The sequence below is a fragment of the Saimiri boliviensis genome, chromosome 19, assembly GCF_048565385.1.
Source record: "Saimiri boliviensis isolate mSaiBol1 chromosome 19, mSaiBol1.pri, whole genome shotgun sequence".
Lineage (NCBI taxonomy): Eukaryota > Metazoa > Chordata > Mammalia > Primates > Cebidae > Saimiri > Saimiri boliviensis.
In genome coordinates, this window is record NC_133467.1 from 34,630,220 (window position 1) to 34,657,100 (window position 26,881).

Genomic DNA, 26,881 nt, shown 5'->3' on the forward strand with positions numbered 1-26,881 from the left:
CATCTTGGATTTGGGCAGTAGCCACGCCTTCTTTACCTTCGTTATGCCCTCAGTGTTAAGGCGCCTGCGTGTCGTGCTTTAGCTCTTTCTAATTGGCAGAAATTGAATCACCAGACGCTTCTTGAAGATTCAGTTGTAAATGGGGTCACCTTGTGTTTGGGGGTGTTGGAACCTTCATATTCAAATCAAGAATGTGCGCAGTGGCTCACATTCCAGAATTTTGGGAGGCCGAAGCGGGCTGATCACCTGAAGTCAGAAGTTCGAGAGCAGCCTGGCAGCTTTTGCGAAACCCCCGTCTCTATTAAAAATACGAAATAAGCCGGGCGCGGTGGTTCAAGCCTATAATCCCAGCACTTTGGGAGGCCGAGGCGGGTGGATCACGAGGTCAAGAGATCGAGACCATCCTGGTCAACACGGTGAAACCCCGTCTCTACTAAAAATACAAAAAACTAGCTGGGCGTGGTGGCGCGTGCCTGTAATCCCAGCTACTCAGGAGGCTGAGGCAGGAGAATTGCCTGAGCCCAGGAGGCGGAGGTTGCAGTGAGCCGAGATCGCGCCATTGCACTCCAGCCTGGGTAACAAGAGCGAAACTCCGTCTCAAAAAAAAAAAAAAGACTGGGTTTCACCATGTTGGTCAGGCTGGTCTTGAACTCCCGACCTCAGGTGATCTGCCCGCCTTGGCCTCCGAAGTGCTTGGATTACAGGCGTGAGCCACCACGCCTGGCCTGTATTAATTTTTATATAACTTTTTCTTCATTCGTCTTTTTTGTCTTTTAGAGTCAAAGTCTCACTCTATCACCCAGGCTGGAGTGCAGTGGCAACATCATAGCTCATTGTAACCAGAACTCCTGGGCTCAAGCTATGCTGCAGACTGAGTCTCCCAAAGTGGTGGGATGACAGGCATGAGCCACCGCTCTGGCCACTTTTCTCAGTATTAATAGAGCCAAAATAGTAGAGGCCAACGTGCAGCAGAAGAACTGAGGATACATAGGCAATTTTGAGATTTGGGAACTCAAAAAACTGCAGGAGTCAGGGACAACTTGGAAGTCAGAAGTTCAAGACTAGCCCAGCCTCCCAAAGTGCTGGGATTACACGCCTGAGCCATCATGCCGGGCCTACTGTTTTTTTGTTTGTTTGTTCGTTTTTTGACCTGGAGTCTTGCTTTGTTGCAAGAAAATGACATCAAGAGCCTCTCCTAGCTTTTGAAGCTATTTGCCTGTATACAGACTTAAAAGAAGAGGAAGAGGCCAGATGCGGTGGCTCAAGCCTGTAATCCCAGCACTTTGGGAGGCCGAGGTGGGTGGATCACGAGGTCAAGAAATCGAGACCATCCTGGTCAACATGGTGAAACCCCATCTCTACTAAAAAAAAAAAAAATATATATATATATATATATATATGAAAAATCAGCTGGACATGGTGGTGCGTGCCTGTAATCCCAGCTACTCAGGAGGCTGAGGCAGGAGAATTGCCTGAGCCCAGGAGGCGGAGGTTGCAGTGAGCCGAGATCGCGCCATTGCACTCCAGCCTGGGTAACAAGAGCGAAACTCCGTCTCAAAAAAAAAAAAAAGACTGGGTTTCACCATGTTGGTCAGGCTGGTCTTGAACTCCCGACCTCAGGTGATCTGCCCGCCTTGGCCTCCGAAGTGCTTGGATTACAGGCGTGAGCCACCACGCCTGGCCTGTATTAATTTTTATATAACTTTTTCTTCATTCGTCTTTTTTGTCTTTTAGAGTCAAAGTCTCACTCTATCACCCAGGCTGGAGTGCAGTGGCAACATCATAGCTCATTGTAACCAGAACTCCTGGGCTCAAGCTATGCTGCAGACTGAGTCTCCCAAAGTGGTGGGATGACAGGCATGAGCCACCGCTCTGGCCACTTTTCTCAGTATTAATAGAGCCAAAATAGTAGAGGCCAACGTGCAGCAGAAGAACTGAGGATACATAGGCAATTTTGAGATTTGGGAACTCAAAAAACTGCAGGAGTCAGGGACAACTTGGAAGTCAGAAGTTCAAGACTAGCCCAGCCTCCCAAAGTGCTGGGATTACACGCCTGAGCCATCATGCCGGGCCTACTGTTTTTTTGTTTGTTTGTTCGTTTTTTGACCTGGAGTCTTGCTTTGTTGCAAGAAAATGACATCAAGAGCCTCTCCTAGCTTTTGAAGCTATTTGCCTGTATACAGACTTAAAAGAAGAGGAAGAGGCCAGATGCGGTGGCTCAAGCCTGTAATCCCAGCACTTTGGGAGGCCGAGGTGGGTGGATCACGAGGTCAAGAAATCGAGACCATCCTGGTCAACATGGTGAAACCCCATCTCTACTAAAAAAAAAAAATATATATATATATATATATATATATATATATATATATATATATGAAAAATCAGCTGGACATGGTGGTGCGTGCCTGTAATCCCAGCTACTCAGGAGGCTGAGGCAGGAGAATTGCCTGAGCCCAGGAGGCGGAGGTTGCAGTGAGCCGAGATCGCGCCATTGCACTCCAGCCTGGGTAACAAGAGCGAAACTCCGTCTCAAAAAAAAAAAAAAGACTGGGTTTCACCATGTTGGTCAGGCTGGTCTTGAACTCCCGACCTCAGGTGATCTGCCCGCCTTGGCCTCCGAAGTGCTTGGATTACAGGCGTGAGCCACCACGCCTGGCCTGTATTAATTTTTATATAACTTTTTCTTCATTCGTCTTTTTTGTCTTTTAGAGTCAAAGTCTCACTCTATCACCCAGGCTGGAGTGCAGTGGCAACATCATAGCTCATTGTAACCAGAACTCCTGGGCTCAAGCTATGCTGCAGACTGAGTCTCCCAAAGTGGTGGGATGACAGGCATGAGCCACCGCTCTGGCCACTTTTCTCAGTATTAATAGAGCCAAAATAGTAGAGGCCAACGTGCAGCAGAAGAACTGAGGATACATAGGCAATTTTGAGATTTGGGAACTCAAAAAACTGCAGGAGTCAGGGACAACTTGGAAGTCAGAAGTTCAAGACTAGCCCAGCCTCCCAAAGTGCTGGGATTACACGCCTGAGCCATCATGCCGGGCCTACTGTTTTTTTGTTTGTTTGTTCGTTTTTTGACCTGGAGTCTTGCTTTGTTGCAAGAAAATGACATCAAGAGCCTCTCCTAGCTTTTGAAGCTATTTGCCTGTATACAGACTTAAAAGAAGAGGAAGAGGCCAGATGCGGTGGCTCAAGCCTGTAATCCCAGCACTTTGGGAGGCCGAGGTGGGTGGATCACGAGGTCAAGAAATCGAGACCATCCTGGTCAACATGGTGAAACCCCATCTCTACTAAAAAAAATATATATATATATATATATATATATATATATATATATATACGAAAAATCAGCTGGACATGGTGGTGCGTGCCTGTAATCCCAGCTACTCAGGAGGCTGAGGCAGGAGAATTGCCTGAACCCAGGAGGCGGAGGTTGCGGTGAGCCGAGATCCGGCCATTGCACTCCAGGCTGGGTAACGAGCGAAACTCCGTCTCAAAAAAAAAAAAAAAAAAAAGAGGAGGAGCACTTTAAATGAGGTGCTAGAAGGCCTGGGCTGGAGAGTCAGTTCATTTCAAAGTTGGTATCTCTACAACGCAACAACAAAAAGACGACCAAATTAAAAAATAACACAGAGGGGTAAGGTAAGTCTCCATTAAACTCAGGGAGGAGACTGGAAAACTCCTCTTTGGATCCTGTCTATAGTCACAGGTGAAATAAAGGGAAAGAAAAATGGGCAAAAGACTTGAATAGCCCCTTCTCCGAAGAAGGTATACAAATGGCCAAGAAGCATATGAAAAGGTGCTCAATATCATTCGCCATTAAGGAGATGCAAATCAAAAACAAGTTGATGAAGTATCACTTTACACCCACTAGGATGGCTAAAATTAAAACAAACAAAAGGCAGAAAATGAGCACTGATAAGGATGTGGAGAAATTGGAACCCTCAGATATTGCTGGTGGGAATGGAACGGTACAGCAGCTGTGGAACACATTGGCCGTCCTCAATAAGCTAAACCTAAAATTAGCATTGACTCAGCACTTTTACTCCTGGATATCTACCCAAAACAATTTTAAACAGATATTCAAACAAAAACTCATACACAAATGTTTATTTTTAGCAGCACTATTCACAATTGCCAAAAGTAGAAACAGCCCAAGTGTCCATCAACCCATGAAAATGGGTAAACAAAATGTGGTCTCTTTACACAGCGGAATAGTATTAAGCAATCAAAAGGAATGAATGTATGCTACAACATAGACAAACCTTGAAACCATTAAGCTAAGTGAAATAAACTGGATACAAAGGCCACATATTATGTAATCCTATTTATTTGAAATAACCAAAATAGACAAATCTATAGAGACAAAAAGCAGATTAGTGGAGAGGTGATTGCTGGAGTCTGTGGAGACTGAGGGAGGGGATGGAAAGTGACTACCGGGTTCAGGGTTTCCTTTTAGGCAATGAAAATGTTCTAGAACTAGGTAGTGGGGTAGTAGTGATAGTTGCACAATATTGTGTATGTATTAATGTTATTAATAACATTTTATGTTGTGTGTATTTTACTACTTTATTTTCTTTTATTTATTTATTGAGACGGAGTTGTTTTGTTTGTTTGTTTGTTTGTTTGTTTGTTTGTTTTGAGACGGAGTTTCGCTCCTTACCCAGGCTGGAGTGCAGTGGCGCAATCTCAGCTCACCACAACCTCTGCCTCCTGGGTTCAGGCAATTCTCCTGCCTCAGCCTCCCGAGTAGCTGGGATTACAGGCACGTGCCACCATGCCCAGCTAATTTTTTGTATTTTTAGTAGAGACGGGGTTTCACCATGTTGACCAGGATGGTCTTGATCTCTTGACCTTGTGATCCACCCGCCTCAGCTTCCCAAAGCGCTGGGATTACAGGCTTGAGCCACCACGCCCGGCCCGAGATGGAGTTTTGCTCTGTTACCCAGGCTGGAGTGCAGTGGCACAACCTTCGCTCACTGCAATCTTCGCCTCCTGGGTTCAAGAGATTTTCCTGCCTCCGCCTCCCAGATAGCTGAGATTATAGGCGCCTGCCACCAGGCCCAGCTAATTTTTGTATTTTTAGTAAAGATGGGGTTTCACCATGTTGGCCAGGCTGGTCTCAAACTCCTGACCTCATGATCCACCCACCTAGGCCTCCCAAAATGCTGGGATTACAGGTATGAGCCACCATACCCAGCCTACTATTTTTATTTTTATTATTATTATTTTTGAGACGGAGTCTCCCTCTGTCACCAGGCTGGGGTGCAATAGCACCATCTGGGCTCACTGCAGTCTTCGCCTCTGGGTTCAAGTGTTTCTCCTGCCACAGCCTCGTAAGCAGTTGGGATTACAGGTCCCTGCCACCACACCTGGCTAATTTTTGTATTTTTCATAGAGATAGGGTTTCACCAAGTTAGCTAGGCTAGTCTCAAACTCCTGACCTCAGGTGATCCACCCGCCTCAGCCTCCCAAAGTGCTGGGATTGCAGGCATGAGCCACCATGCCAGGCCTACAGGCCTACTTTTTTTTTTTTTTTTAAACAGAGTCTTGCTTTGTCACCCAGGCTGGAGTGCAGTGGCACGATCTCGCCCCACTGCAACCTCCACCTCCCAGGTTCAAGCTATTCTCCTGCTTCAGCTTCCCTAGTAGCTGGGATTACAGGCACCCACCACCACGCTCTTCCGAAAACCTGAACTGAGAGCATCAATGGAACTCCTGTTCTCCCAAATCTCAGCTACTTGCTGTCTTCATCTCAGTTCATTAGCAACACCATCTTCCATTTGACTAGGATAAAAATATGGGAGTCACTCTTTGGCTGGTCTCTTTTTCTCACACTCCATGTGCAATGTATCATCAAATACCATTAGCTTTGTCTTAAACATATATCCACTTTGGGAGGCTGAGGTGGGAGGATTGCTTCAAGACTAGCCTGGAAACATAGTGAGACCCCCCTCCTCTGAAAAAAAAAAAGCGGGGGAGGGGTAGGCACTGTGGCTCATGCCTGTAATCCCAGCACTTTGGGAGGCCAAGGAGTGAGAATTGCTTAAGTCCAGGAGTTCAAGACCAACCTGGGTAACATAGTAAGATCCTATCTCTACAAAAAATTTAAAAAATCAGCCAGACATGGTAGCACATGCCTATAGTCCCGCCTATTTGGAAGACTAAGCAGGAAGCTCACTTGAGCCCAGGAGATTGAGGGTGCAGTGAGCTACAACCAAGCCACTGCACTCCAGCCTGGGTGACAGAGCGAGACCCTGTCTCAAAAAAAAAAAAAAAAAAAAAAAAATTGTAGACATCCTTCCCACTCCCAAACTGCTTTCCCCAGATCCATTTTTTTCCTATAGTACATCACCAACTAATGCGCCCTACCTACCTTACTTATTTATGCAGTTGAACCTGACCAACACGAGTCTGAATTGCGTAAGTCCACTTTTAAGCAGATTTTCTACCACCCTGCCCTGAGACAGCAAGACCAACCCCCTCCTCTTTCTCCTTCTCCTCAGCCTACTCAGCCAACATTTGTGATGATCCACTTCCACAATGAATAGTAAATATATTTTATTTTACTTTTTTTTTTTTTTGCGACAGAGTTTCGCTATTGTCACCCAGGCTGGAGTGCAATGGCGCCATCTCGGCTCACCGCAACCTCCGCCTCCTGGGTTCAGGCAATTCTCCTGCCTCAGCCTCCTGAGTAGCTGGGATTACAGGCACGTGCCACCATGCCCGGCTAATTTTTTGTATTTTTAGTAGAGACGGGGTTTCACCATGTTGACCAGGATGATCTCGATCTCTTGACCTTGTGATCCACCCGCCTCGGCCTCCCAAAGTGCTGGGATTACAGGCTTGAGCCACCGCGCCCGGCCCTACTTATTATTGTTAGAGACAGGGGCTTGCTCTCTTGCCCAGGATGCCTTGCAGTGGCATGATCATAGTTCACTGCAGCCTCAAATTCCTGGGCTGAAACAGTCCTCCCACCTCAGCATCCTGAGTAGCTAGGTCCACAGGCATGGGCTACCTACCATGCCTGGCTAATATATATATATATATGTGTGTGTGTGTGTTTGTGTATATATATATATATATATAAATATATAAATATATATGTATATATGTTATCTATATTATGTATAAAATATATATCATATATAAATATGTATTTATATATGTGTATATATATATATGGGGGGGTTTTTTGGTAGAGATGGCTAAGGGGGCTGGGCATGGTGGCTCATGCCTATAATCCCAGGATTTAGGGAGGCTGAGACATCGTGTTGCTTGAGGCCAGGAGTTTGAGACAGCCTGGGCAACATACCAAACCCCAACATACCAAACAAAACAAAGAAAAAATGCCGGGTGCCGTGGCTCATGCTTGTAAACCCAGCACTTTGGGAGGCCAATGTGGACGGATCACAAGGTCAGGAGATCAAGACCATCCTGGCCACCATGGTGAAACCCCATCTCTACTAAAAATACAAAAATTAGCTGGGCATGGTGGCGTGTGCCTGTAATCCCAGCTACTCAGGAGGCTGAGGCAGAAGAATTGCTTGAACCCAGGAGGCGGAGGTTGCAGTGAGTGGAGATCATGCCACTGCACTCAAGCCTGGCAACTGAGTTGAGACTCTATCTCAAAAAAAAAAATAGCCGGGTATGGTAGCATGTGCCTGTAGTCCTAGCTACTCAGGAGGCTGAGACTGGAGAACCCATTAAGCCCAGAAGCATGAGGCTACAGTGAGCTAGGATCACACCATTGTACTCCAGACTGGGTGACAGAGTGATGCTCCGTCTCTAATTTTAAAAATATATATACAGGCCGGGCGCGGTGGCTCAAGCCTGTAATCCCAGCACTTTCGGAGGCCGAGGCGGGTGGATCACAAGGTCAAGAGATCGAGACCAACCTGGTCAACATGGTGAAACCCCATCTCTACTGAAAATACAAAAAATTAGCTGGGCATGGTGGCACATGCCTGTAATCCCAGCTACTCAAGAGGCTGAGGCAGGAGAATTGCCTGAACCCAGGAGGCGGAGGTTGCGGTGAGCCGAGATCATGCCATTGCACTCCAGCCTGGGTAACAAGAGCGAAACTCCGTCTCAAAAAAAAAGAAAAAAATATATATATATACATATATATATATATATATATATACTTGTTAGGCCGGGCACAGTGGCTCATGCCTGTAATCCCAGCACTTTGGGAGACCAAGGCAGGCAAATCACCTGAGGCCAGGAGTTTGGGACCAGCTTGGCCAACGTGGCAAAATCCTGTCTCTACTAAAAATACAAAAATTAGCCTGTCAGCTGGCATGGCAGTTCACACCTGTAATCCCAGCACTTTGGGAGGCCAAGGCGGGCACATCATCTGAGGTCAGGAGTTCAAGACCAGCCTGGCTAACATGGTGAAACACTGTGTCTACTAAAAACACACAAAAAGTATTCGGGCATGGTGGCAGACACCGGTAATCCCAGCTACTTGGGAGGCTGAGGCCGAAGAATTGCTTGAACCCGGGAGGCAGAGGCTGCAGTGAGCTGAGATTGTGCCACTGCACTCCAGCCTGGGTGACAGAGCGAGACTCTGTCACACAAAACACACACACACACACACAAACACACACACACACACACACACACACACACACACAGTGGCACAATCTTGGATCACTGCAGCCTCTGCCTCCCAGGTTCAAGTGATTCTCCTGCCTCAGCCTCCCAAGTAGCTGGGATCACAGGCGTGTGCCACACGCCTGGCTAGTTTTGTATTCTTAGTAGAAATGGGGTTTCACCATGTTGCCCAGGCTGGTCTTGAACTCCTGACCTCAGGTAATCTGCCTGCCTCAGCCTCCCTAAGTGCTGGGAGCCACCATGCCTTGCCCTCATTTATTTTTCATTTTTTTAATGGCTAAGGGGGTACATTGCATAGTATGTGTTTTTTTAACCGCAATTTAAATTTAAAAAAGATTAAGAACCCATAAAAGAAGAAAATTGTGAGAATGAGGTTGCCAGTGTGTGAGGATTATACAAACACCAAGATGGAATTTGGCATTAGGGGCTTATGGGTAGTCTTGGAGAGAGCCATTTGAGCAAAAAGGTAGGGAAAGAGGCCAGAACTCAGGGGATTAGAGAAAGCTCGTGCGACACTGGAGGGAGGTGGGGGCAGCCAGAATGGACCTGCTGCCGTGTTTGGTGGTACCAGGAAAGAGAGACTGAGTGGGGGTGACATGAATGGACAGAGTTTGGGAAAAGATTATTGTTTTGTTGTGTTTTGTTTGTTTGTTTGTTTTTTTAAGAATGGGTTTCACCATGTTGATCGGGCTGATCTTGAACTCCGGACCTCAGGTGATCCGCCCACCTTGGCCTCCAAAGTGCTTGGATTACAGGCGTGAGCCACCACACCTGGCCTGTTTTGTTCTGTTTTTATGTAGAGAACACCTGATCACACCAGTAGGTGGGAGGGGAAGATGCAAGAGGAGGAAGTGGGTAAAGCCAGTGGGGATGCTGGGGCTCAGATGCTGAGAGAACAGATCCCTAGCAGTGATGGGGGCACAGATGTGCTGATTAGTCTTGGTAGAAGAGGGACGTGTGCCTTTGTGACAGAGGGGAGAGGGGGAAGGTGGTGTGGAGGTGTGGACAGAGCATCATCAGATATGGAGAAGGATGTGGCCAGGGTGGGGGTGGATGCACAGTCTTTCTATAAATTTGTCTACCAAGAGTTGAAGCCAACTGCTGCAGTGAGGAATCGGGCTGAGCTAGAGTCACGAGGAGTGTGGGAGAGCTGTGGACAGCCACTGTGGGGGCCGCAGCAGGGGAGTCATTGAGGGATGAGGTGTCACCTGTCTAGCAGACAGATGCAAGCTGAGCCTGGTCAACACCAACCTGTGGCTGGCCCAAAAGGCAAAGTTTTCGGCACCCTCCAGCAAGGCTCAGAGTGGAGGAAAGGGCTGTGGTGTGGGCTCGTCCTGGGTGGGGAGCTGGCAGGGCAGAGGACGTAGTCTGGAGTCACAGAGAACAACCCCCCCACAAACCTAGTTCTCCTGCCCACTGATGTGCTTGGACGGCTTGCTCCCTCGACATCCCAGCAAGTCTCTGCACTCTGCTCCAACAAACACACCCCCTGTCATACATAAGCTTTGTCTTTTTAATAAAAAATAAACAGTCTCTGACAAGCAGTTTTCTGAATCCCAAAACAAAGGAAAAGGGAGGGGGAGAGGTCAAGGGATCAGGTAGGGTAAAGGAGTAAACAAGGCTCAGATTACCACTGCCATTCTGCCAGGGCAGAAGGGATCACAGTCTGCCCCAACTGAAGCAAGAAGGAAGGTGGTCAGACTTCAGGAAAGACTTCCTGGGAATCAGCAGTGCATGACCGGTAAGGGAAGCAGGAGGGAGCAGATCTGGGCACGACCCTGGGAGAGGGGAGTGTTGGTGTTCAAAGTGGCAGCTTTGGAGTAGAGTTTCTAGGAGTGGCCTATTAGCATAGGGTTCTTGAGATGTTTGGTGTTTATTATCATTGGGTCCTGGGGCAGGCAGGCTTTTTAGGGACCCTTGGAACACTGTTTCTGGAGGGTCCCTGGAACGGCCAGATCTGAAGGATCCTCTCCAGGTTCTTCAATATCAGCGCAGGAGCAGGTCTGGGGGTAGCCCCCACTCTGCTAGAGAGCTCATGTGCTTGGTAGAAGGGAGTCCCACAGGGGAGGCAGACTGCTGAGTGCCATCGGTGATGAGGAGTAGCAGAAGCTCCTCTCAGGCGAGGAAGGGTGGTCTTCTGTGCTACTCTCATCCTAGTCAGGGCTGTGCTGGGGCCACCCAGCCAGCATGGCCAGGTACCTGTCCTGCAGCCCCAGCCTGTGCCTAGAGTTAAGCCACCTCAGTGCCTAGGCAGTTGCTATCAGCGTCCACATCACTGGCAGAGGTCCCGCATTCCTTGGGAGACTGGAGGTGTTGCTCTCTGCTCAACGGGGCCTTCTCCCCAGGGGGCAGAGTCCCACAGCCCTGAACCTTGCCCCGAGCCCGGAGTGCTCCTAATGGGGAGGCCAAGAGGATGATGAGGGCTACTGAAAGCACTAAGGCGAGGAGGACAGTGACAGTGACAAAGTGGGGCCAGTAGGACCGCTGGGCAGCCAGGGCAGCCCCACCACTGACCCTGGTCAACGGGACCTCCACGTGCTCCCGGGGGATGCCTGCCAGTTCAGGATCCAGGGCCAGGGGCTGGTCCTGGCTGTCTACCCAGTAGGAGACCACAGGGTATGAGAAGCCATTCTCAGTGGCCCAGCACTGGTAGAGACCCCCAACCCCATCCTGCAGTATCAGCAAGAGAGAGCCGTTGTAGATTGTGGAAGAGCCTTCTGGGACTGCAGCTGGGCCATGACTCCAATAGTAAGAGGCCAAGGCTGACAGGTGTGGACAGGGGAGCTCCAGGATGGAGTTGGGGACAGCCAGGACTTCTTTAACTGTAGGAGAAGGAAAGGAGCAAAAGGGTTAAAGGAGGGGTGAAGGACGAAGACAGGAGAGAGTCTCTAACCTATCTTTGGACCCCAACCCTTTTTTTTTTTTTTTTTGAGACGGAGTTCCGCTCTTGTTACCCAGGCTGGAGTGCAATGGCGCCATCTCGGCTCACCGCAACCTCCGCCTCCTGGGTTCAGGCAATTCTCCTGCCTCAGCCTCCTGAGTAGCTGGGATTACAGGCACGTGCCACCATGCCCAGCTAATTTTTTTTTTTGTTTTTTTAGTAGAGACGGGGTTTCACCATGTTGACCAGGATGGTCTCGATCTCTTGACCTCGTGATCCACCCGCCTTGGCCTCCCAAAGTGCTGGGATTACAGGCTTAAGCCACCACGCCTGGCCTTTTTTTTTTTTTTTAATTGAGGCAGGGTCTGGCTCTATTGCCCAGGCTGGAGTGCAGTGGCATGATATTAGCTCACTGCAACTTCTGCCTCCTGGACTCATGCCATCTTTCCACTCCAGCCTCCCAAGTAGCTGGTACTATAGGCATATGTCTCCATGCCTGGTTAATTTTTGTACTTTTTGTAGAGATGGGGTTTCACCATGTTGGTCAGGCTGATCTCAAACTCATGAGATCAAGCGATGGTAGAAGGGAGTCCCGCCTCAGCCAACCAAAGTACTGGGATTACAGGAGTGAGCCACTGAGCTTGGCCTGGACCCCAGCTTTTATCTCCAACTTCCACACTCAAATTTCACCCCTCCTTAATCTCCAGTCCGGACCCCAAACTAAGCCCTAGTCCATCTAACTCCAACTCTGACACTAAAAGCAACTGCAATCTCAATCCTGAATCCCAGCTTGGCCTCTAGCTCAGAGTTCCTATCCCTCTTCCCTATAGCCAGGACCCAAATCTATCCCAACTCAGGCGTTCAGATCTCAAGCTAGGCAGGTGCCGGGCGAGGAAACCGGAGCAGGAATGCCCACCCCTGCCCAAAAGTCTTCCAGTGCCTCTGCACCTCCCCTGGTCCCACACTCACTGATTTGAGGGCGGCTCTGAGGCCGGAGGCTCCTGCCCATAGGGCCACTGGCACACGCCCACCCTGGGTTCCCGTGCTCCATGTCCTGCTTCCAGGAATTCCTAAGAGGGCAGAGAAAGCAAAAATTATCCCTCGAAAGAGCTGAAAGTGGGAAGAGGAAGGAGGAAGGCAGGAAGTGCAGTAGGGAAGAAGGTAGGCTGGGGAGACTAGGAACAGAGAGGGGAGGAACCCAGGATGGCCAGGGCAGCTTCAAAACTGCCTGGCCACATTCCAGCCCTGGAGGAACCCACTGTGGGATGGGAGGACTCTCGGAGTGAATGTGTCAGTAGCCCCTGGAGAGAGGAAGAACAGTAGCAGAAGCTGGTGAAGAAGGGTCCTGGCTGGCCATTGTCAGCCACCATCCAGGACTGGCACTCACAGGTTGGGGGCAGACAGGAGGCAACAGGTTCGGGACTCAGGGTCCCAGGCACAGTGGGGGTCCCGGGCAAGGACACAGTCCACACAGCTCTCATAGACACTACAGTTGGCTCGGGGCACCCTCCAGACACCTCCTGAGAAGCCCACAAACACTGCACCCTGGAGGAGAGATGGAGATTATCAGGGAGCCCCAGCCACATCTGGCAAAGTCCCAGCACCCTGGTGCAGGCCAGGGAGCCAGCCCAACAGGCCCCCAAGGCCAGCCCCACTGGAAGGCCACTTGATGGTTAGGTCCCTTCTTCCTACCTGGGTGGGGGCCAGCTGCAGGTTGCGAACAGGTTCAGGGTCAGGGAACAGCTGAATCTCTTCCACCAGATGAGCACTGCTGTCCCCACTCACCACAGCCTTGTGGAGGGACCCCGTGGCTATGGGGAGACAGAAAGAGTGGAAGTCATCTCACCTCATCCACAGATCCCTTCCCAACTTCACATGGCCTCCCCAGCTGTAAGAACACTCCTTCTAAGGGTGGTGTGTACTGGGCACAGGTCAGCCAGACAATTCATCTTCCTCTGTGCCATGGAGGTGGCAGTCTCATACATGGTTAAAATCCCTTGGACCCCTCTCCTTCCTTCGCAGCTCCCTGACAAAACTTTGTCCCTGGAGAAACCCAACTGTCCATTTCTCCACAGGCATGAAGCAGTGGGCAGCTTGGGAGAAAATCACATCACGGCTGTCCCGAAGGTAGTGAGTAATCTCAATTGATTGTTCACAGTCAGTTACAGAAATCACATCACCAGCCTCCTTCACTTCCATCAAGCACTTCGGTGAGGTCTACCTGACCACCCTTTTAACAGGAGCAACCTCCCCACCTGGCATTCCTGATTCCCCGCACACCCCTCTACTTGACTCAAATCTCATGATGTCATGTCATTTACTTATTCAGGATGCTACTGTCTGTCTCCACCCACTCCATAAAGACTGAGATTTTTGAGTGTTTTGTTCTCTGCTGTATACCCAATACGTGCACAGCTGGTAACAGTGACTAGTAATGTGGCCTGAAGCAATGAATGAACTTGGCAGGTGTCTTCCACTGGCCTTCAGAGTTATCCTCCTTAGCCAGGCCCTTCATACACTGGGCAGTCTTGCCGCATTCCGAACTGACTCTCTCTCCCTCTTTCAACAATGGCTATTTTTTGTTTTAGACAAGAGTTTCGTTCTTATTGCCCAGGCTGGAGGGCAGTGGCACCATCTTGGCTCACTGCAACCTCCACCTGCTGGGTTCAAGTGATTCTCCTGCCTCAGCCTTCCGAGGTGCTAGGATTACAGGCATGCGCCACCACACTCAGCTGATTTTTTTTTTTTTTTGTATTTTTAGTAGAGATGGGGTTTCACCATGTTGGCCAGGCTGGTCTCAAACTCCTGATCTCAGGTGATCCGCCTGCCTCAGCCTCCCAGAGTGCTGGGATTACAGGGGTGAGCCACTGCGCCTGGCCCACAATGGCTATTTGAATCTACCCCTCTCTCCTCAAACTTCCCACCTTTCCTGCCCCCCTCACTCCAAGCTCATGACCTTGTGTCCTCCTCCTTTATAGAGAATACAAAAGCCTTCAGATAAGAGCTCCCTTGGCTTCTTGTGCCCGGAGCCTACACACCCACCAAGTCACACCAAGCTGCTACAACTTCACTCCCAGCCCAGCTCAGGCGCTGTCCCTCTACCACCCACAGCTGCCCAGCTCTACGTGTGTCCCGGTCTCCGGCCCTCCACAACTTTACCTGCCACTTAGCCCTTCTTCTACCCATCTCTTCACCATCTACTAGATGCTTAATCCCTTCCGTCTAACAGGCCAAGGGAGCAAGGGCCCTGGGGGCAAGGAGGGGAAAAAATCAAAACCAAGAACCCTGGCTGGGCCCCACTCCCTGCACCAGTCACCACCTCCTTCCTCTCTCCCTTCTCAGCCAAGTTTCCTGTAGGAGTGATCTCTACACGTGAGGTTTCCAGCTCCCTCCACCCACTCCCCTTTCATTCTTCTAACATACCTTCCCCCATAAGACACACAGCTCTCGATAAGGCCACCAAAGACCTCCCTGTCTGCCTCCCCTACCACACAAAGCTCAGAAGGGGTAGGAAGTATACGGTTTTGCTCCTCTGCTGTATTTTCAGAGCCTAGTGGAATGCCAGGAACATAGCAGGTGCTCAGTAAACAGTTGTTGAATGAATAAGTGAATGAACTCAAGAGTTTCCCTCCCCAACCTGGGGTAGCCCCTGCTCTAGTCTTCTGAGGGATGTCCCGGAACTCTTTACTCACTGGTGCCCAGGTACATGACAAGATGGCTGTGCCCATCAAGGTCTTGGGCTGTCTCCACGGCAAGCCGTGTATACTCCACGCCAGACTTCACCAGCAGGGGCGTCCCCACCACCTGCTCATCCATCAGGAAATGGTCCTTCATGAAGGTCAAGGCCTTATCAGAAGAGGGGCCCACCGAGCACTAAAGGAGGAGGGAGGCAGATCAGGCTGGTTTTCCCCTTCCCTCGGCTCCCTCTCCCCACCACACCTGCTCTCCTCCTTGGCCCCCTCCTTCATGGCAGTCCTTAGCTCAGGGTGGTGGTAAAAGCTCTGACTCTGGAGCTGCCTGGCTGTGCATCCCAGCCTCTGCATGCTTGAGGGTCCTCAGCTGTGAAGTGGGGGACCTTCCCCATAGGCTCGCTGGGAAAATAAAATGCACTAATACATGAAAAATAATTCACGCAGTGCTTGGCATGAAGCAAGCACTCAGCAAATGTTAACTGTCTGCTCCTCCTTAGCACCTCCAGCAAGGAGGCCTGGCAGCCAGCAGGAAGCAGGACAAAGGATCCTTACAGGCAAGGACCAAGTTTTATGGCCGGGCACAGTGGCTCACACCTGTAATCCCAGCACTTTAGGAGGCCTAGGCAGGCGGATCATCTGAGGTCAGAAGTTTGAGACCAGCCTGGTCAACATAGTGAAACCCCATCTCTACCAAAAATACAAAAATTAGCCGAGCATGGTGGCAAGCCGGTAATCCCAGCTACTCAGGAGGCTGAGGCAGGAGAATCACTTGAATCCAAGAGGCAGAGGTTGCAGTGAGCTGAGATTGTGCCACTGCACTCCAGCCCAGGCAACAGAGAGACTCTGTCTCAAAAAACAAAAATACAGCCTGGGTGCAATGGCTCATGCCTGTAATCCCAGCTCTTTGGGAGGGTGAGGCAGGTGGATCATGAGGTCAGGAGTTTGAGACCAGCCTGGCCAACATAGTGAAATCCTGTCTCTATTTAAAATACAAAAATTAGCTGGGTGTGGTGGCGAGCACCTGTATTCCCTGCTACTTGGGAAGCTGAGGTAGGAGAGTTACTTGAACCCAGGAGGCAGAGGTTGCCATGAGCTGAGATCGTGCCAACTGTACTCCAGCCTGGATGACAGAGTAAGACTCCATCTCAAAAAAAAAAAAGAAAACTAGCTGGGCATGGTGGCAGGTGCTTATAATCCCAGCTACTTGGAAGGCTGAGGCAGGAGAATCACTTGAACATGGGAGGTGGAGGTTGCAGTAACCCGAGATTATGCCACTGCACTCTAGCCTGGGCAACTGAGTGAAACTGTCTCAAAAAAATTTTTTTAAGGGACCAAGTTTTACTCATGGCTATATTTCCAGGCATAGCACAGGATCTGGCACACAGTTGGTGCTCAATGAATGTTTGCTGAGTCAATGACTGAATGAATGTCACAGAAAGGGGTGGTGTAGCACGGAGTGTTTCTCATCACGGTTTTGCACGAACTTGCTGCATGACTCTGGGAGAATCCCTTCTCCATTCTGAGCCTCCTTTTTCTCACCCATAAAATGAGGGGGTTGGACCAGCTGTTCTCTAAAGGCCTTGCTAATACGAGCAAGCTGTGGCTCTGGGACACCTGTGTCCTGATCTTCAGTCAGGATCCTTGTTCTCCAAGAGCACAACTCTGTCACCTATAAGCTGTGTCCTTAGACAAGCTATTTCACCTCTCTGATCTTCAACTTCCTCATCTGCAAAGTAAGGTAATAACATCTATATCTCATTTTGATGCAGGAATGAGCACATGCACCCACTCTCATGTCTTCCCACAGGGTTTTTTGTTTGTTTTTTGTTTTTACAAATAGAGACAGGTTCTTGCTATGTTGCCCAGGCTGGTCTTAAAACTCCTGGCCTCAAGAGGATCTCTTACCTTGGCCTCCCAAAATGCTAAGATTACAGGTCAAAGGGGTTTTAATTTTTTTTTTTAATTGTTTTTTGAAACAGGGCCTCCGTCACTCAGTGCAGTGGCATGATCTTGGTTTACTGCAGCCTCGACCTCCTGGGCTCAAGCGATCCTCTTACCTTAGCCACCTGAGAAGCTGGAACCACAGGTGTGTGCCACCATGCCTGGCTAAATTTTTTTTTTTTTTGAGACAGAGTCTTGCTCGGTTGCCCATGCTACAGTGCAGTGGCACAATCTTGGCTCACTGCAACCTCTGCCTGGAGAATCAAGTGATTCTTCTGCCTCAGCCTCCCAGGTAGCTGGGATTACAGGTGTGAGCCACCATGCCCAGCTAAGTTTTTTGATTTAATTTTATTTTTAAAAATTATTTTATTTTAGGCTGGGTGCGGTGGCTCAAGCCTGTAATCCCAGCACTTTGGGAGGCCGAGGCGGGTGGATCACGAGGTCAAGAGATCGAGACCATCCTGGTCAACATGGTGAAACCCCGTCTCTCCTAAAAATACAAAAAATTAGCTGGGCATGGTGGTGCGTGCCTGTAATCCCAGCCACTCAGGAGGCTGAGGCAGGAGAATTGCCTGAACCCAGGGGGCGGAGTTTGCGGTGAGCCGAGATCACGCCGTTGCACTCCAGCCTGGGTAACAAGAGCGAAACTCCGTCTCAAAACAAAACAAAACAAAACAAAAAAAAGATTCCAGTGAAATAAAAACAGGTACATTCAGAGGGCTAGGGATCAGAATAACTTTGGACTTCTCAACAGCAGCTCTGGAAGCTAGAGGATAATAGAGCAAGGCCTTCAAAGTTTGAAAGAAACGTTTATCTATTCTAGAGTTACGTGTACCTAGCCAAACTATCAAATGGGAAAGTAGAATACATTTTCAGACACTTTACATTTACCTGCCATGTATCCTTTTGCAGGAATTTACAAAGGATAACTTCCACTAAATAACATAGTTAAAAAGAAAAGAGAAAAAAAAAAGAGGAAGCCATGGGACGAAAGAAACACGAGATTTGTCACAGGAAAGAGGCAAAGGGAATCCCCAGGATGATGAGGAAGGGGGATTCCAGGATGGCATCTGTGCTCGGGGAGTAGAGGGCACCAGTCTAGACTGGAGCAGACAGGAAGGCTCTCCAGGAAGATGAAACTGTTAGAAAAGCTAATAGGTCTGTCTTCAGAAGAAATGCAGACAATTTTGGAAGAGTTTGGGGTTGAATTAAAGATAAAAGTTTAGCCGGGCGCGGTGGCTCAAGCCTGTAATCCCAGCACTTTGGGAGGCCGAGGTGGGAGATCACTTGAGGTCAGAAGTTCAAGACCAGCCTGGCCAAAATGGTGAAACCCCATCTTTACTAAAATTACAGAAATTAGCTGGGTGTGGTGGTACACACCTATACTCTGGAGGCTGAGGCAGGAGAATCGCTTGAACCCAGGAGGTGGAGGTTGTAGTGAGCCAAGATTGCACCACTGCATTCCAGCTTGGACGACAGAGTGCGACTCTGTTCAAAAATAAATAAATAAATATCCAGCACTTTGGGAGGCCGAGGCGGGTGGATCACGAGGTCAAGAGATTGAGACCATCCTGGTCAACATGGTGAAACCCCGTCTCTACTAAAAATACAAAAAATTAGCTGGGCGTGGTGGTGCGTGCCTGTAATCCCAGCTACTCCGGAGGCTGAGGCAGGAGAATTGCCTGAACCCAGGAGGCGGAGGTTGCGGTGAGCCGAGATCGCGCCATTGCACTCCAGCCTGGGAAACAAGAGCGAAACTCTGTCTCAAAAAAAAAAAAAGAAAGATAGGACCTGAGAAAACAAAGCAAGCAAAAAGTCAATATAATTACTAACCCCAGGGAAAACAGAACTATGCAAAAAGGATAAGTAATCATGGCTTACTACCTGACTTGGCTGTGAATTAGAAAAGTCATAATATAAATATTGATCCAACCAAAATTACTAGAAAACTATGTTGGGAGATCGGGGGTGGTTGTAGTTACTGTATGTTGGTCCAAGTCAGCTTTTGTGGAAGAGGGTTAGAAAGCCCAATTTGCATTGCTGATTTCTGTGGCGTATACTTCCACCATGGCTAATTTCAAGTTACCAACGTCATATCACTGAACATAATTTGGAAAAAGATATGCAATAACAGTTCTTGCTAGCTGCTGCAACCCAGCTCTAGCACACCATTGGGTGGAGGTGGGGGTTGGGGAACACAGTTAAATCGTCACCTTCTAGAATGGGAAGTCAGCAGATACTATCAGAAACTGAAACATCAAGAAGTAGCAATAAAAGATTTTGAGATAAATATGAAAATAACCAGCTAAAAAGAGTTGAACACGGTTGGAGAGAAGGGGAGGATGGGAAATATGACTGCTTTTTGTGAACAACCCTGTAGATCTATTTGATTCTTCAAATTATGTGCATATATCAGCTCTGATTTTGTTTTCTTTTGTAGAGATGGGGGTCTTACCATATTGCCCAGGCTGTGATTTTTCTGTTTTTTTCTTTTTTTTTTTTTTTTTTTTTAATTTTAAAACTTTTTGAGAGACAGCATCTTGCTCTGGTCACCGAGACTGGAGTACACTCTCGTGATCACAGCTCACTGGAGCCCTGAGCTCCCAGGCTCAAGTGATCCTCCCAACTCAGCCTCTTGAGTAGCTGACTACAGGCACATGCCACCATGCCCAGGTAAATTTTTTTTGGTAGAGATAGAGTCTTACAATGTTGCCCAGGCTGGTCTCAAACTCCTAGCCTCAAGTGAACTTCCTGTCTCAGCCTCCCAAAGTCCTGGGATTATAGGCATAAGCCACCATGCCTGGCCTCTGATTTTTTTTTTTTTTTTTTTTTTTGAGACTGAGTCTCACTCTATCCCCCAGACTGAGACTGGAGTTCAGTGGTGTGATCTCTGCTCACTGCAACCTCCACCTCCCAGGTTCAAGAGATTCTCCTGCCTCAGCCTCCCAGTAGCTGGAATTACAGGCGTGTGCCACCATGTTCAGCTAATTTCTGTATTTTCAGTAGAGATGGGGTTTCACCATGTTGGCCAGGCTGGTCTCGAACGCCCTACTTTAATTGCTCCACCTGCCTCGGCCTCCCAAAGTGCTGGGATTACAGGTGTGAGCCACCACGCCTGGCCTAGCCTCTGATTTTTAAAAAAAGTTAAATAGTAAATGCAGGTGGCAATGCCCGAGACAATACTTGGCACACAGCCCATTGTTTCCACAGTGATATACCAGATATTTGGTGTGCACTCAGCCTTGGTGGAGGGAGATGGCTCTGGCAACTGCTCTGTATATAAGACGGTGCTGGACACGTGGACTGTAGGCAGCTATACCAGGTGTATGTCTAGGCAGACAAGACTGGTGGGGTGGGGAGCACTAACATTTATTGGGCATTTACTATGCCATGATAGGTGCTTTTTCAGGTACATTATGTGTTTGGACTGTGCTCAGTATAGGGGGTAATACTCACACTGCCTGGCCGGGGGTTGGTCTCAGGGCCCCTGTAAGTAGTCCAGCGTGAAGTTTCTTTGTTCAGCTCTTTGTATTTCCCCTTAAAGACACGTTCAATGTCCATGAGAGAGAAGGCACAAACCGCAGAGCTCCTGGTCCCGCCAACCTGCCTAGAGACAGCCAGGGGGAACATTGTCTCTGGTCTCTGCCACACCAGGCAGCTCTCTCTCCAGCCCTGGCCCACCCTCAGTGAAAAAGCCCAGCAGGCAAGAGTGTGGAGAGCTGGGCCAAACTCCAACTGCCATTCCTTCCCCTCGCTGCGTGATAAGGGCCAAGGGAGCCCCATGGAATTCCCTGACTCTGGCCCAGGGCCTGGCTCTAGGCCCATCTTGGGATCTGAAGTCTGATTATCCTTAACAAGAATTAATTGGGGCTCAGGCCCTGGGGTGGCCTCTGCCCGTCCTGCCTAGACTGGGCTGCACCCATGGGAGGGGCAGTGTAACCGGCTCTAGCCTGGCTCCACACAAAGCTCTCTTCCTTTGAAAATCTTGGATCTCTGGTCCTCAGAGAACCAAACAATGCCTGACTACCAGACTGTTTTTAATCCCTCAGCCTGGACTGTGGAGACAGGAGGTCTGTTTATCCTGCTCTCTTGAACCTGACTATTGTATATACCAGGCTCTCAGTTCTGGATCCTGTGGACACCAGACCCCACTTACCCAAAATACCTTCGGGACCTGATACATTGTCAGCAGGTACCTAAACACCGTGGTGCCAGACCATGGCTGGGACACCTTGGACAAATCGGTTCACCTTTCTCAACCTTCAAGCAATGGCTTTATTTTTATTTTATGATACAGATGGTGTTTCTCTGCCCTGGCCATTAGGGAGTGCAGGGAGGCAGAGAATTGCTTGAACCCGGGAGGCTGAGGTTGCAGTGAGCCGAGATGGTGCCACTGCACTCCAGCCTGAGTGATGTAGCCAGACTCGTCTCAAAAAAAGAAAGGGGCCGGGCGCGGTGGCTCACACCTGCAATCCCAGCACTTTGGGAGGCCGAGACGGGTGGATCACGAGGTCAAGAGATCGAGACCATCCTGGTCAACATGGTGAAACCCCGTCTCTACTAAAAATACAAAAATTAGCTGGGCATGGTGGCGCACACCTGTAGTCCTAGCTTCTCGGGAGGCTGAGGCAGGAGAATTGCCTGAATCCAGGAGGCAGAGGTTGCGGTGAGCCGAGATCGCCCCATTGCACTCCAGCCTGGGTAACAAGAGCGAAACTCCGTCTCAAAAAAAAAAAAAAAAAAAAAAAAAAAAAAGAAAGGAAGTGCAGAGCTAAATTTGTGGCTAGCAGCCAGGCACGGTCCCAGCACTTTGGGAGGCCCAGGTGAGTGGATCACGAGGTCAGGAGTTCGAGACCAACCTGACCAATATGGTGAAACCCTATCTCTACTAAAAATACAAAAAGTAGCTGGGCGTGGTGGCGGGTGCCTGTAATCCTAGCTACTCCGGAGGCTGAAGCAGAAGAATCGTTTGAACCCAGGAGGTGAAGGTTGCAGTGAGCTGAGATAGCACCACTGCATTCCAGCCTGGCGACAGAGCGAGACTGTCTCAAAAAAAAAAAAAAAAAAAAAATTGTGGCTGGCATCCAGGGATTATACTACACCTATGAAAGCACTTCTTTCTTTCTTTCTCTTTTTCTTTTTTATTGAGACAGAGTCTCTGTCTGTTGCCAGGCTGGAGTGCAGTGGCGCGATCTTGGCTCACTACAACCTCCACGTCCTGGGTTCAAACGACTCTCCTGCCTCAGCCTCCCGTGTAGCTGGGATTAACAGGGGCGGACCACCACGACCAGCTAATTTTTGTATTTTTAGTAGAGACGGGGTTTCACCATTTTGGCTAAGATGTTCTCGATCTCTTGACCTTGTGATTCGCCCACCTCAGCCTCCCAAAGTGCTGGAATTACAGGCATGAGCCACCGCGCCAGGCCATGACAAGCATTTGTAGTGTGTTGGACTTATCCCTAACTTTTCATAGTCGTCCTTCATTCCCATTTCTTCCTCTATTTTATTGATTTTAATATTTGCTTTTTTTTAAGCCGGGCGCGGTGGCTCAAGCCTGTAATCCCAGCACTTTGGGAGGCCGAGGTGGGTGGATCACGAGGTCGAGAGATCGAGACCATCCTGGTCAACATGGTGAAACCCCGTCTCTACTAAAAATACAAAAAACTAGCTGGGCATGGTGGCGCGTGCCTGTAATCCCAGCTACTTAGGAGGCTGAGGCAGGAGAATTGCCTGAGCCCAGGAGGCGGAGGTTGCGGTGAGCCGAGATCGCGCCATTGCACTCCAGCCTGGGTAACAAGAGCGAAACTCCGTCTCAAAAAAAAAAAAAAAAAAAAAAAATATTTGCTTTTTGTAAAATGCTTTCTACCCCTTTTGGAACTAGGCGGAATATAAACTAGTCAGAACCTCTCTGAGCCTTATTTTTCCCATCTACAAAAAGGGCATGAGTCAAATTCCTGAGGGATGGTGAAGATTTACTGCCTTCCTATGTGAAAGTGCTGAATAGGCGCTGGCTCATGTCAATTCCTGCTTCCGCTCACCAGCTGGGGCCTTACTGGCGTCAGGTCCCCTGTCCAGCCCCCATGGTCCGGCCCTGCTGCTCACCACTGGGAGGTGAAGACCGCGTAGATGTGGGGAGCTGTGGGAGAATCGGCGGGCAGCAGGACCGCGTGGCGGATGACGTTGAAGGGCAGCTGCCCCGGCTGGGTGCAGAGCAGCTGGGCCTTCAGGAAGGTGGTCCACTTCTTCTGCAGCAGCTTTTCGCCGCCCACGTCGTTCTGGGAGCACAGGGAGAGTCAGAGAGCGCCCCTAGCCCCGCAAGTCCCCGCCCCGCTCCCCGTTTCCAGCTCTCATTGGGCGCCCAACACTCAGTCCCACCCTTGCCATCTCCCCATTGGCTCTCCTCCAGTTAGCCCCGCCTCCCGCCCAGGCTACCTACCTTGCAGACTCGAGCCACTCGGGACGTGTGGAGCCTCTCAAAGAAGTCAAACTCGCTGGCTGTCTCCTCGAAGAAGAAGTAGACGAACTGGGTCGAAGGGATGGCTGCCACGAAGGCGGCGTCCGCTGCGGGGGAGAGAGGCAGATGGGCTTAGGGACTGAGCCCCCAGATGCCCTGGGTTTGCCTGCGTGAAAACCCTTGGGTTGGCCTGGAGGCCAGGACACAGGTTTCCTCGGGTCCCACAGCTTGTCGAGGGGTAGCAATGGAGGGGTGGGATGACTGATACTTCTTTTTTTTTTTTTTTTTAATCCACTGCAGGAGTCTGGTACTTCTTTAATGTATTTACATAAGACGAAAGCCTCAAGAGGACCGGAGCTTAGTTTTCCCTGCTATGTATCCCCTGCTCCTAAGAGTAATGCACATATTGTACCCTCCATAAATGAGAGTTGAATGAATTAGCAATTCGCAGTGCCAGGTCTCTGGGACTCAGGAAAGGGGCCAGCGGGGGTCAGGTCCTTACGATGCAGCCAGCGGAGGAAGGTGTCGGTCTTGAGGACAGGCTGGGATCCCAGTGTGCGCATCAGGATGGGCTCACTGCCCAGGAAGTTGTTCATGGTGCCAGAATAGAGCGTCCCATCTAGAGTGGGGGAGAGAAGAGAGAACTGACGGGCTGAAGGGCTCCTCTGCCCTCCACGGACCTGCCTCTGAATGGGGTTGGCATCCACATCAGTCTCGGGGAGGCCCTGCATCAGTTCTGCACCTTCCTGGGGAGCCCCAGAGCCCAGCTCCGCCCTCTCACCAAGCACCCCTCTTAGCTTCCTCTCACCACAGGAAATGGCCATCCTGTGTGGCTCTCCATGTTTGGGCACTTTGCCAGCCTTTCTGTGGCTACTGGCTCACATACCTAGCTGAACCACTGGCCAAGCAGAATCGCTTATTGATCCTGAAAGGTGACTGTGTTTTCCACTTCCACGGCTTGAGTCCTACCTTTCTCTCCCTGGAATGCCTTTCCTGCCATCTGTCTACCTATCTTTCAAGGTCCTGCTGAAAAGCCGAAGGCCATCTCCAGGAAGCCAGGTGGGAAGTCTGTAATAGGTGGCGTCCAGTAGTGCATAGAGACATGGTTTCTCTCTCTTGTTTTTTTTCTTTCTTTCTTTCTTTTTTTTTTTTTTTGTTTGTTTTGCAAGACAGGGTCTTGCTCACAGCCAGGCTGGAGTGCAATGATGCCATCACAGCTCACCATAACCTTGATCTTCTCAAGTGATCCTCCCACCTTAGCCTCCCAAGTAGCTGGGATCACAAGCACTTATATGGCTGATTTTGTTGTAGTTTTTTGTTTTTTTAGTAGAGACAAGGTCTCACTATGCTGTGTTGCCCAAGCTGATCTCAAACATCTGGGCTCAAGTGGTCCACCTGCCTCGGCCTCCTAAAGTGCTGAGATTTCAGGTGTGAGCCACTGCACCCAGCCTAATTTCTTGTTTACAATTCCTGTACTACCCAGCACAATGCTTCGTGCACCGGAGGAAGTGTTCACATATCCCGGACCCTCATGCTCCTGTGTTCCTCCACGTGCATCTCTCTCCACCTCTTTTGTGGCAATTTCAGCAGGAGCTCGTGCCTGGGGTGCCTAATTCTCCCTCTGACCTTGTGCTCTGGGGCTTCTGGCTTCCCTCTCTCTCTTTCCCCTGCCTTTCTTGTTTTGTTTTGTTTTGAGATGGAAATCTTGCTTTGTTTCCCAGGCTGGAGTGCAGTGGTGAGATCTCAGCTCACTGCAACCTCCACCTCCTGGGTTCAAGTGATTCTTGTGCCTCAGCCTCCTGAATAGCTGGGACAACAGGCGCGTGCCACCACACCTGGTTAATTTTTGTATTTTTAGTAGAGATGGGGTTTCACCATGTTGACCAGGCTGGTCTCGAACTCCTGCAGTTACGTGATCTACTCACCTCGGCCTCCCAAACTACTAGGATTACAGGCGTGAGCCACTGAGGCCTTTTTTTTTTTTTTTTTTTTTTTTTTTTTAAAGATTATCTTACTGTGTTACCCAGGCTAGACTCAAACCCCTGAGTTCAAGCAATCCTTCCACCTCAGCTTCCAAATGACTGGGACCATAGGTGCGCATCACCACACCCAGCTTCCCCTGCCTTTTGGAAAACTCTCTAATATTCCGTATTTCACAGCGTGACTGGAGAAAGCAGATGTTAGGACGAACCGGGCGACCTGCTACTCACCCACCAAGACAGCTGTATGCTTGTGAGCGGGGTCAAAAGGGCTTTGGCCTTTTCCCTCTGTGACCTTGTCCTCCAAGATGGGCAACAGGTAGGAATCTCGAAGTTCCTAAACGGGGAAAGAGGCTGGGGGGCCAGAACGCCAACGTCTCACATCTGGGAAATGAGGGGCTTGAGGAAGGAAGGGAATGGGACGTAGAGGGAAACTGGTCTGGGGCCAGGACGTTCATGAGGGTCCTGCATCTGGAAGGGCAGAATTTTCCAGGGCTGCAGAGGAAAGGCAGGGGTTGAGGTGAGAAGAGATGCTTAGGGACTAAGTGCTGGACCCCAGAGAACTCACAATGAAGGTGCAAGCAGGGCTGAAGGCGAAGGTGCCGCAGGTGTAGAGATGGGTGGCATTGTAAGAAACCAGGACACGGATGAAGTTGAAACACTGTGTCTGAGGGAGACAGAGAATTCAGGTCTCCAGGCCACTTGCCTGAAATTCCTGGGCCCCCAGAGGCTGCCCCCTCACTTCCTAGTGAGGAGAAAGGCTGGGTAATGCGGGGGCAGTCCCTGTCTCTCTCTGTAGAAGAGAATCCGGGAGATAACCATGCGAACAAGCACCCTTCACTGCCGCTCAACCTGAGGTCATCCAGGAATGGTCTAGGGATGCCAGGGCTCTCTACCCCAAGCCCCCACTCCACCATGTCCACCTACCTCATTATTCTTCTTCTTAAAGGCACATTCACTCTTCTTTCTGTCACTGGCGGGCCATGGTATCTGAAAGTGGGGAGTTGGGAGGGCGAGATTTAAAGAAATAAGATCTTGAGTTCTAGCTGTGACCTGCCTCCCTTCTCTACTCTAATGTGAAATCACCAGCAGGCATGGTGGTTAGTGACATGCTGATGGACAGGAATAACACCAGTTTGTGACGATGGCTATCACTCAGATGATACCGATATCAGACATAGCTCCATGGTTGAACACAGCCTACGGAAACAGACAGACCCAAGTTTAAATCTAGACTTGGCCATTTCCTGACTGAGAGATTGTGGTCAATTTCTTAGGCTACTGGTAGTAGACACACCAGGTGGCATATACA

General features: G+C 49.6%; 1 protein-coding gene and 1 pseudogene across 6 annotated transcripts in view; one reads left to right on the top strand and one right to left on the bottom strand.

Annotated features, from left to right (window-relative positions):
- The first annotated feature begins 3,568 nt into the window (after positions 1-3,568).
- LOC120360257 (small nucleolar RNA SNORA26) lies at positions 3,569-3,714 on the top strand (annotated as a pseudogene).
- Positions 3,715-10,114: 6,400 nt separating this feature from the next.
- The window catches only part of SEMA4A (semaphorin 4A), a 28,591-nt gene continuing 11,824 nt past the window's right edge, over positions 10,115-26,881 (bottom strand). For all 6 annotated transcript variants that reach the window (XM_074390162.1, XM_074390163.1, XM_074390161.1 and 3 more), the window contains 12 exons: positions 26,497-26,559; positions 26,138-26,236; positions 25,801-25,906; positions 24,093-24,209; positions 23,573-23,697; positions 23,239-23,411; positions 20,593-20,743; positions 15,196-15,376; positions 13,196-13,314; positions 12,891-13,048; positions 12,473-12,573; positions 10,115-11,444 (listed from right to left, as the gene is read on the bottom strand). In XM_074390162.1, the coding sequence (XP_074246263.1) occupies positions 10,852-11,444; positions 12,473-12,573; positions 12,891-13,048; positions 13,196-13,314; positions 15,196-15,376; positions 20,593-20,743; positions 23,239-23,411; positions 23,573-23,697; positions 24,093-24,209; positions 25,801-25,906; positions 26,138-26,236; positions 26,497-26,559 (1,986 nt within the window). In that variant the 3' untranslated portion in view covers positions 10,115-10,851. The remainder of the gene's footprint in view (positions 11,445-12,472; positions 12,574-12,890; positions 13,049-13,195; positions 13,315-15,195; positions 15,377-20,592; positions 20,744-23,238; positions 23,412-23,572; positions 23,698-24,092; positions 24,210-25,800; positions 25,907-26,137; positions 26,237-26,496; positions 26,560-26,881) is intronic.